Source organism: Podospora anserina, chromosome 5, assembly GCF_000226545.1.
Source record: "Podospora anserina S mat+ genomic DNA chromosome 5, supercontig 6".
Taxonomy (NCBI): Eukaryota; Fungi; Ascomycota; class Sordariomycetes; order Sordariales; family Podosporaceae; genus Podospora; species Podospora anserina.
In genome coordinates, this window is record NW_001939194.1 from 314,669 (window position 1) to 324,607 (window position 9,939).

The 9,939-nt window shown below is 50.4% G+C and overlaps 2 protein-coding genes across 2 annotated transcripts; one reads left to right on the plus strand and one right to left on the minus strand.

Annotated features, from left to right (window-relative positions):
- Positions 1-743: 743 nt before the first annotated feature.
- On the plus strand, positions 744-5,286 carry PODANS_5_6310 (uncharacterized protein; the record flags this gene model as incomplete). The annotated part of the gene is made up of 2 exons (XM_001929771.1): positions 744-886; positions 948-5,286. 2 exons carry the CDS (start codon positions 744-746, stop codon positions 5,284-5,286), a joined length of 4,482 nt encoding a protein of 1,493 aa, XP_001929806.1.
- Positions 5,287-5,611: 325 nt separating this feature from the next.
- On the minus strand, positions 5,612-8,070 carry PODANS_5_6320 (uncharacterized protein; the record flags this gene model as incomplete). The annotated part of the gene is made up of 2 exons (XM_001929772.1): positions 5,612-8,012; positions 8,069-8,070. Coding segments are annotated over 2 exons (2,403 nt in total).
- Between the last annotated feature and the right edge of the window lie 1,869 nt (positions 8,071-9,939).

The following is a 9,939-nucleotide window of genomic DNA, read 5'->3' on the forward strand; positions in this document are numbered from 1 at the left end:
CCGCTCGTAGCAAAAGAGAGATTAGATAGTGAGCAGCGCCTGGGGTAAGTAATGGCGGCGTGTCGTGTATCTTGAGGGAGATGGTGGTGGTGTGTCCGAGGAACTGGGGCCGCTGCTGTTGTTGTCCAGATGTCCACGCCGTCCCCATCAAATCATAGGAGACCCGTGGCATCTCATTCAATTGTGGGTTCCACTGCTGCACAAGGGGGGGAGCTGGCTGCAGCCTCAGGCACAAAACGCACATTCAATTTTCCGGGCCCACCCTGGCTTTTTTGGTAGAGAGCACCAGCCACATGCTACTAAAGTGCCAACCTTTTTCTAACGTTAGCGTGGCTTTGCCCCCTTAGCTCTAGCGGGAGCTAGTCCGGATTGGTTAAGCTCCCCATTGGTGATGTGTCCAGAATTGACAGCTGAGAGCTTCAGCACTTACAGCGGTTGGCCCACCATATGAAGTGGTGATAGCGACGAAGTGTAGGCATAAGAGACAAGGTCTTGACATCGTCTCCTACTTGCTGTATAGGGACAAGCTTCTTATCCAATTCTACTATTTTTCCTTTCACTTTGGGTTAACCCAACGAATTGTTCACCTGCTCCTGACGCCAGCGTGGCATTTAAGCCGAGGCGCATGTCCGCTGGCGGATACTTCCAGACTTGACGCAATCTCCAGTACCACGAAATCCAGACCTTTGGGCAACCATATCTTCGGCACATAGAAACAGCGCGCCCACAGGCCAACTGTCGATATGCTTCGACTTTCACAACTACCATTAGGTCTTGCTGCCATCCTCGCAACATGCTTGTCCCCAGCCCATGTCGGGGCATCCCCGTCGGTGAATGTTGCGCTGAAGGCGGCCTTCCCTGCCCCTCCATATCTGGTTGAACTGCTGTACGTTGTCCATACGAATTGGTAAAACCCAAGAGGCAAAGGAAGAGCTAACACGAACCAGAGAAACGGCAGCTTCCGACAATGCGACAGCTTACTTTGCCCTCCTCGATCGTGTCGCAAAGGGCGACTTTGTGGAGGCCACGACGGACAAGACGCTGTACGAGAAGTTCGTGGAAGTACTCCAGGATGATGGACACATGGATGCGGAAGCTCTCTCGACCTTCAAGCTGGCCTTGTCCATGAGAACTGCCGCCCCTCGAATTGAGGCGCATTACCAATACTATTCGACAGCCGTGGAACCATCGCTGGCCGAAGATCAGGTTGGCTGCGTTCAGTGGTATCTTCTTGATGGGAAGCAATACTGCACTCCTTCTTTGGACAAGGCGCACGCCGATGTGAAGCAGAGCAGTCAGGAAAGGACGTTGCCATTTGATCACAAATTCGGCGCCGGTGCCAAGGACATTATTCTGTATGCCGATATCACTTCATCAAGTTTTGGCAAATTCCACGAGACAGCCAAAGAGATCGCGCAAAAGGGAGAGGGTTCATACCGCATCAGGTACAAGAGAAGCGCTGCGCACCCAGAGGAGACTCTCTCCGTTAACGGCTACGGAGTTGCCCTCACCCTCAAGAGAACTGATTACATTGTCATCGACGACAGAGACACAGGCGCCGCGAAGGCCCAAGACGAGGCGCAAAAACCCATTGGAGCTTCCGATGTGGTCCTGGATGACGAGGAAGAGATTACTGATATCAAGCCATTGGAGAAGTCTGAGCTTACTCCTCTCGCCATGAAGGCTGCTTCTTTTATCATGAAAAGTGACTCGCCTTTCGAAACGCTCCTCAAGCTCACCCAAGATTTCCCCAAATACTCGACCTCGCTTGGCGCACATAACGTTTCCGAGGAGTTTGAGGAGGAGCATCGTCTCAACCGCCAGGTCTTGGCCCCTGAGGGTGTCAACGTCTTGTGGATGAACGGTGTTCAACTGATTGATCGTCAGATTCAGCCATTTGGACTGGTCGATCTTCTGACCCGTGAGCGCAAGCTAATTCACGGCGTTTTGGATCTTGGCTTGACCGGAGAACAAGCCGTGTCTCTGCTTGGTCATAGCGAAATTGCCCAGGCCAAATCGGCAGATGATGAACCTCGCAGGTTCGACTGGCGGGACAAGATCGAGGATGGTGAGGTTATCGTCTGGCTTAACAACATCGAAAAGGACAAAAGATACCAGGAGTTCTCGCCAAGCATTTGGACCATTCTTCAGAGCTTCGGTGGACTACCTCAAGTGCGAAAGAACATGTTCAACTTGGTTGCCCCGGTCGACTTGACAAAGCCTGAGGACGTCACCGTCATTGTTGAGCAGCTCCTCGTGTTCATGAAGCGACTGATTCCCGTCCGGTTTGGTTTTGTCCCCCTCACCCCCACCGGAGAAGCCATTGACCAAGCCAAGGTGGTCTACTACCTGCTTGATACCTATGGTCTCTCTGCTACCGTTGCTTACCTGGAGAACTCTCTCGAGTCAAAGAAGACGTCCAAGGCCGATGAGGGAGTCTTTAAGCAGGCTATCAAGGACCGCAAGCCGAAGGAAGACGCTACAGTCTTGGCTTTCAAGGACATCTTCACCTCGGAGCACCATGAAAAACAAATCCATCTTGCCAAGCATTGGGTTGAAAGACTCCGCGCTGACACTGAAGTCCCTCCTGTTTTCTTTAACGGCTTCCCCATTCCGAGAGAAGAGAACTGGCTTAGAGCCATGAACCAAAAGCTGGGCGCCGAGCTGCAGGAGATTCAGCAGGGTGTGTACTTTGGTCAGATTGGAGATGAGACAAACATCGAGGCCCAGTTCGCTGAAAAGGCCATCGCTCGCCGCAACACTTTTATTTACCCTGAGGATGCCCGTGATATCACCATTCTCAACTTCAACAAGGTCTACACCGAGAATGCCTACCTCTTTGACAAGATGCCTGTTGTTGAGGCAGACAAGGACTCAACCAAGGAAGACTGGGCTGCGCTGACGGTCATCACTGACTTGAGTACCCCCGATGGTCAAAAGCTGGCGTACTTTGCCCTCAAGTTCCGCAAGGATAGCCCGGGCGTCAGGATTGATATCGTCCATAACCCCAAGGATACCAGCCAGTCGGCATCTGCCCTCACTCTTCATATCAAGAAGCAGGAGGACAGTCTAGCGACTGTCAACACCCTGTTGGATCTTGAAACCGTCCTTGATAATGTGTCAGCAGAGGCTGATCGTGAACTCGATGCTGCTCTGGCCAGCTTCTTGTCTAGCGTCAACCTCAAGGCAGGCAACAGCGCTCTTATCCTCAACGGCCGCCTTGTAGGCCCTATCCCCTCTGCCGAGGACTTCAAACCTGAAGACTTGGAGACCTTCCTTGAGACGGAGCGTGCCCAGCGCATCGTTCCTGTTCACAAGGCGATCGAGGATCTTGGCCTCGGTGATAAGATTTCTGGTCCTTTGGATGCCGCCAAGTTGACCTCAGTCACTGCTCTCTCGGGTATTTCTGATCTCCCACAGGGCATCTTTGACTCTGCGCCATCTGTGAGAATCAGTCAGTTCAGCGAATTCAAGAAGGAATACACGTCATTCGAGGTTGGTGACGCTTCCAAGGCCACCATTTTCTTCACTGCCATCATCAATCCCGCTAGCGAGGGTGGACAAAAGTGGGCTGCTATCCTCAAGGTTCTTTCCGAGTTGGAGGGCGTGCATCTTCGGGTGTTCCTCAACCCCACCGAGAATGTTCAAGAGCTGCCCATCAAGAGATTCTACCGTTATGTTCTCAACTCTGCTCCCACCTTCGACCAGGATGGAAAGGTTGCGTCCCTGTCAGCCAACTTTGCTGGTGTTCCTCAGGATACCTTGTTTGTTGCCGGCATGGATGTTCCTCCTGCTTGGCTCGTTACCTCCAAGGTCTCGGTTGACGACTTGGACAACCTTCGTATTAAGGATATCAAAGCCAAGCGTGGCACCGAGCATGTCGAAGCTATCTACGAACTCGAAAACATTCTCATCGAAGGCCACTCCCGCGAGATGCCCAGCGGCGCACCCCCCAAGGGCGCCCAACTCGTCCTCGGAACCGAAAGCAACCCCCACATCGCCGACACCATCATCATGGCTAACCTCGGCTTCTTCCAGTTCAAAGCCAACCCCGGCGTGTACAACCTCAAGCTCAAGGAAGGCCGCTCCTCAGACATCTTCACCATGGTCAGCGTAGGAGCCCAAGGCTGGGCCCTCGCTCCCGGCGACGAAAACGCCGAGGTCACCCTCATGGACTTCCAAGGCACAACCCTCTACCCCCGTCTAACCCGCAACCCAGGCATGGAAGGCGAGGACGTTCTCGAGCCCACCGACCCCGAACCCGCCCCCTCAGGATCAGCAATGGACTACCTCAACAAAGGCCTCAAGTTCGCCGAAGGCATCCTGGGCAAGTCAAAGCCTGCAACCAAGTCCCTCAGCGAGACCGAGCACGCGGAGATCAACATTTTTTCGGTTGCCTCGGGCCACTTGTATGAGCGTATGCTCAACATCATGATGGTCAGCGTGATGCGGCACACGAATCACACTGTCAAGTTTTGGTTCATTGAGCAATTCCTCTCGCCTTCCTTCAAGGACTTTATTCCCGTGCTTGCGGAACAGTACGGGTTCAAGTACGAGATGGTGACGTACAAATGGCCTCACTGGCTACGTCAGCAAAAGGAGAAGCAGCGCGAGATTTGGGGGTATAAAATCTTGTTTCTTGACGTTTTGTTTCCGTTGTCGTTGGATAAAGTCATTTTTGTCGACGCGGATCAGATCGTCCGCACCGATCTGTACGACCTTGTCCAACTCGACCTCGAGGGTAAACCCTACGGCTTCACGCCCATGTGCGACTCCCGCACCGAGATGGAGGGGTTCCGTTTCTGGAAGACGGGGTACTGGGCCAATTATCTGAGGGGACTGCCGTATCATATCTCGGCTCTTTACGTCGTGGATCTCAAGAAGTTTAGGGAGATTGCTGCGGGGGATAGGCTGAGGCAGCAGTACCACTCTTTGAGCGCTGACCCCAACTCGCTGGCGAATCTGGATCAGGATCTGCCTAATCACATGCAGTTCCAGATTCCGATCTTTAGCCTGCCGCAGGAGTGGCTTTGGTGCGAGACTTGGTGCAGCGATGAGACGCTGGGCGACGCGAGGACGATTGATTTGTGTAATAACCCGCAGACGAAGGAGCCGAAGCTGGAGAGGGCTAGGAGGCAGGTGCCCGAGTGGACAGAGTATGATGAAGAGATTGCTGAGTTGGCGAGGAGGAACAGGGAGGGGAAGGAGAAGAAGGTGAAGGGGGCGAATACTAAGAGTAGGAGGTTTGAGGAGGAGACAAAGGGGCATGTGGTTGATGAGTTGTAGATGTGGGAGATGTATACGTATATAAAGAAACATGGGGGATGTAGTTGTTGAGGTTAACAAAGTTTATTTGTGTTGCAAAATGGAAAGCATATAGTACTGTCCCTTATCGTCTCTCATGTCTTTTGGCTCCAAGTCATGCGACATACGCTGTGGCTAATAAATGACCTCTCTAACTCCTTCGCCGAGCAATGCATCCAACACCAAAATACCAACACTAGCAACGCAGTCCCTCCCCTGTTAACATCATCAATAGGAAAATACTCCATCCCGCTTCCAGCAAGGCCGTTTCCACACCATAACCCATCACAACTCCTGCCACCCCCATTTAATGAGAAATGTACTGAAACACCGCACTCACCTCCCTCTCCCCCATCTCCTGCCTCAGCAACAAATCTTGTATCCCCTTCAACCCCTCATTCACAAAATGATTCCACGTACTCGTATCACCATACAACATGGCCGGCGCCTTGATAAACTGCTTCCCATCTGGCTTGCACCTCTTGCACTTGAACGTATCATGCGTATCGCTCTTCGTATCAGGCCGATACTGGAACAGCTCCCTCAAGCTGTCCAAGCTAAAATGCCTCTCCACATCCTCCGCCGAGTCCACCACACACGAACTCAAACTCTGCTTGTGCGACTGACGCTGAAAGATCTTTTCCTCGATTGTTCCCGTGGCAATGAACCGGTAGACGAAACAATCCTTCTTCTGGCCATCACGCCAGACACGAGCGAGAGCTTGCTGGTCAGCGGCAGGGTTCCAATCGGGGTCGAAGAGGACGAGGCGATTGGCGCCGATGAGGTTGAGACCGCAGCCACCTGCCTTGCTGGAAAGGAGGAAGACGAATTCGTCGCCGTTGGGGTCGTTGAACTTGTCGACGAGCTTCTGGCGCTTGTTAACCAGCATTTTACCGTCGAGACGGAGGCAGGGGTAGGCGCGGCTGCGGCAGAGCTTCTCGAAGAGGTCGAGGGTTTGGGTGTAATTGCTGATGAGGACAATCTTGTCGTTTGTGTCGGCGCGGATGCGGGCCAGCATACGGTCGAGGACTTGCATCTTGCCCGAGTACCATGGCTTGATGTCGCGATCGCGGCCACGAGAGTCCCTGGGGACATAGTCATCGGGGTAATGTTGTTCAGAGCCGGGCAGATCATCGGGGAGCTTGAGAAGATCTGGGTGATTGCATAGGTTCTTGAGAATACCAATGGCCTTGAGTGGCTGGGAGCCTTTGCCACGGAGAAGGGCTTGGATGTCTGGCGAGGTGAGGAAGTAGTTGTAGAGGTCGAGCTGGAAGGGGGCCAGGTTGCAGAAGACGACGTGTTCGTACTTGATGGGCAAGTACTTGGACAGCAGATCGTTGGTACGGCGAATGACGAACTTGTTGACGATGGTGGCCAGCTCGGCAAGACATTCATCACCGCGTTTCCTCTCAGCCTCAGAGGCCATGGAATCACGGCCACGGAGAATGGGAATCTCGAAGCGTTTGCGGAACTCGAGGTGTGTACCCAATAGATCCGGGTTGGCGAAGCTGATGAGTGAAAAGTACTCGGACAAATCGTTTTGAATGGGTGTACCAGAGAGAATGACGCGACGCTTGACATTGAGGCCGTTCAGGGCAGTGAATAACTTGTTGTCGTTGTTCTTCAGACGGTGACCTTCGTCGCAGAGAATCAGTCCGATCTCTGTGTTTCTGAGCTCTTCGCAGTTCAGACGGAGGGTCTCATATGAGACGATGATGATGGGTCTCGTGACGGCTCGTCCGGTTGCAATGGCCCACTGGCGAAGCTGTCGGGTCAGTTCCTCTTTTGAAGCCTTGCCGTCAATAGCGAAAGGCGTCGTAGCATCCGGACCCAGCCACTTGACCAACTCGTTGGCCCAGTTGCGCACCAGACTTGCTGGGCAGGCAACAATAGCTTTCTGGATTGTTGTCTTGCCAGCATCAGGAGACTGCTTGAGCAGTGTCCACAGCAGTGTGATGCATTGTAGCGTTTTGCCAAGACCCATTTCATCGGCCATGATACACCCATGTGCCTTTTCATCCACCATGCCCGTCACACACTTGTACATAAACTTGACACCTTCAATCTGATGTGGGCGGAGAATCTTGGCAAGCTTTGGATCGATGACCACCGGTACCCTTGGGTGCTCTCCAACAACCTTCTTCTTGATCCCCAAGATCTCGGCGAGACTCTTGTGCTCTAAGGGCTCAACGATCTTTTCCTCCTCGACCTTTTCCTCTGGCTTAGGCGCATCCTTTGGCTTGTCGTCAACTGTTGGATCATACAGGACAATGGCGAACTCGCCACTTGGATCGTGCAGAGGCTTTGCGACAAATACAGCTCCTTGTCTTAAGCCAAGTGTTGGTGGGGGGCGATTGGGGTTGTAGGCAGCGCTATCTTTGTTCAGGAGAGGAACCGAAAAGGCTTTGCGAAACACTGTGGTCTTGTCTTTTGGCTGGAATACTGGGAACTTGTTGGCGTCGCGATTCGCCAGGGCTAGCCGGTCGGCATTTGTGTAGGGCTTGTCGGCATCCGGATCAACGTCTCCATCTGTGCCTTTGTAGTCGATTCTCCGCTTCTTGCGAGCCGGGCGGTCGGTAGCAACGGTGCGAGTGGCCGACCCTGGGCATTTGAACGGCGTCCGGAGGCGGTCGAGTGATTGTGGTGTGGGGAATTTGCTTCGGGGAGCACCGACGTTCTCCTTGTTCGCGGCGGGGGTGTTTGGTATCCTGTGATGGTCATTAGTCGCGGTTCAGAGACCAATTGACTGCCAGGAAGTACGTACATCCTGTTAGCTTGGGTGGGCAGAAACTGTGCAGCTCTTCGTGTGAGATTTTTCCAATTGGTAAAATCTGGAGAAAGCTCACAAAAGGCGCAAGCTCTGGGAGGAAACGGTTTTGATGTAGGCGGCGAGAAACGTGCCAGTGTTGGAAAGTTTGGCACGGATTGGTAATAATGTTGACTTTAGGCAGCGCGTCGCCATGGTGGGGCGTGTCTTGCTGGCGCGAGGTCAGATGACTGTGCCAAGAAGCTTCTTGCACCCAACCATGCATTATGTAATCTCATCAACAAAGTCACGATAGAAGTAACGTATATTATAAGCGAGTGACCCATATAAGCGAGTGATTCACTTCCCACCACACCGTAACAAACTATCCCCAATTATACTACAACAATACTAGGAAGCAACTACAATTATATTAGAAACGGCTGAATCAGATGATTCCCCAGCCTCCTGGCAAGTGCGCGCGTTATAGCCAGGCTTGCCGCACACACTACAGCACCGAACCCTCGCACGATCTCCCCCTACATTACTACTATCCGGCTACGTTTTTTGCACTTCCTCCCTATCCACGGCCTTCTAATCTAGTAGATCCTGTGCCTCTTATATAGTAAGTGACCCTCTAAACCTTATACGTATTTTTTTAGCTTTCCGGCGCTTTGTGACGAACCCCTGTACAGAACCTCTGAAAGGGATACTGGTTAAAGGCCACTTCTGACAATTGGTTCGGTGCAGCTAAATAGTGCACAACAAGATGTCTCAATGTAAACACAAGATACCGTGAATATAAGCTTGAATTACATACTACGGAACTGTCTATCTACACCAGCCAGTTCTTCCGTATATATAGACCTAGTGCCAAGCCTGGCACTGTCCTGGATCGATAGACTCGACCATCGATCCTATCGATACTATCCCTTTTGGGATTAACTCCCCTAGATCGATCCTCGATTCCATTAATCCTATTCTAATTAGTCCGTAGTACGCCCCTCGCCCCACTAAGTATCATTAGTCCGTAGTACGCCCCGCGCCCTACTAAGTATTAAGCCGTAATACAACGCTCCCCCTCCTAGGCCGAAGTCCCGTCGGCCTAACTTATTTTCCTATATTTATTATAATCTAGGAATTCTTTCCTTCTCTCTATTCCTTATACTTTATTATATTTCACCGCGTAAATAAGGCGCGACCCGGTATTCAACTTTTATATTTAAAAATAGTGGATCGTAACGAGCTACTTACTATTATTTTACGGTTTACCTTTATTATAAAACGTATTTATTTCTTTTATAAAAAATATAGTTTTTTTTATAAAATTTCCTCTTTCGTTTCTAAGTATTACGCTTTTTATATATAATATAATTAATTCCTCTACGATACTCGTAAGTTATTCGTTTAATAGCTCCGTAAAATTATTTTTTAATATAATTAACTAGAAATTAAAATAATAAAAATTAAGTTCTAGCGCGCGGTTTTAGATTAGAAAATTAATTATTTACGTTTATAAAAACGAATATAATTTAAGCGAATAGCTACGGCCGTTTTCCGTAACTTTAATAATATTAAAAAATTAAAGCGTATTAAATAGGAGGAAATTACGTTAACTGTATAAACTACTTCGTTATTTAGCATCGCTTTTACTTTTTTAGATCCTTAGAATTATCCTACTATAGAATTTTTTATTATCGTTCTTTCCGATATTTTTTTCTTAGATCCTTCCTTAAGTTTTAATTAGCCTCCCGATTTTCCTTTAAACCTTAATATAGCCGGTCCTTCCTTCTTAACTTCGTAGGGTACCGCTAATAGCACGCTTTTTACTCTCTAAAGTAATTAAAACGAAAAGTATTATTTATATTTAAGTTTTTTTATACTTTTTA